Below are 757 nucleotides of genomic sequence, written 5' to 3'. Positions count from 1 at the left end.
AGCTGTGAGCACTGGCTGCTCTTGCAGAGGACATGGGTTCAATTCCCAGCACACACACGGTAACCTGTAACCATCCATAAATACATAAAAACATCAGTTCCAGAGAATCTGATGTTTCCTCTGGCCTTCACGTGTACTAGGCATGCAGTCCACATACATACATGAAGCAAAACACTCGTGCATATAAAAGAGAATTAAACCTTTAAAGCAAAACCCTTTGTTGTCGTTCTGAAGAAAACCATTAATGGCTACAGATGCTGTCTAACTGGGAATCCAGCATGCAGGAGAGGAAGGGCCTTCTTCTCTCTTCTCGCAGATCCAGACCTCCTTTCCCAGTCCTGTGCTGCTGGACTTCCGCAGCACACTTCTGGGTTTTGAGTTTCATACCAGCCGTTCCATTTTCCTGATTCTCATTGAAGAGCACAGTCATCGGTTCGGTGCCACGGGCAGACCAGGAATTAGAGTCAGAGGCCTCGGTCTTCACCTGGCACTGCTCTCGGAGAGCAGTCTTTGTGAAACTTCATGTGGCCATAGAAGGCTTCTTGATTCAGAAAGCCTTTCCCACAAATATTGCAAGAACCATGGCCACCGTCCTTGTGTGAGCGCCGGACGTGGCTGTCGTGGGCAGCGTGGGAGGCGAAGGACTTCCCACAGTGCTTGCACTTGAAGGGCTTCTCGCCGGAGTGCTGTCTGATGTGCGTACGAAGGATGCTGGAAGCCGTGAACTTCTGCAGAGGGCGGAAAACAGAAGGAAAAG

At 50.1% G+C, this 757-nt stretch overlaps 1 protein-coding gene across 1 annotated transcript in view; it reads right to left on the bottom strand.

Moving 5' to 3' along the window:
* Positions 1-464: 464 nt before the first annotated feature.
* Positions 465-757, bottom strand: part of Prdm14 (PR/SET domain 14) — a 15,468-nt gene continuing 15,175 nt past the window's right edge. Inside the window, exon 7 of the mRNA XM_005362352.1 lies at positions 465-728. Within this exon, the coding sequence (XP_005362409.1) occupies positions 465-728 (264 nt within the window). The remainder of the gene's footprint in view (positions 729-757) is intronic.

The sequence above is a fragment of the Microtus ochrogaster genome, linkage group LG5 (genome assembly GCF_000317375.1).
Source record: "Microtus ochrogaster isolate Prairie Vole_2 linkage group LG5, MicOch1.0, whole genome shotgun sequence".
Taxonomy (NCBI): domain Eukaryota; kingdom Metazoa; phylum Chordata; class Mammalia; order Rodentia; family Cricetidae; genus Microtus; species Microtus ochrogaster.
The sequence above is the reverse complement of the archived record's forward strand: the minus strand, read 5'-3'. Positions and strand labels throughout refer to the sequence as shown.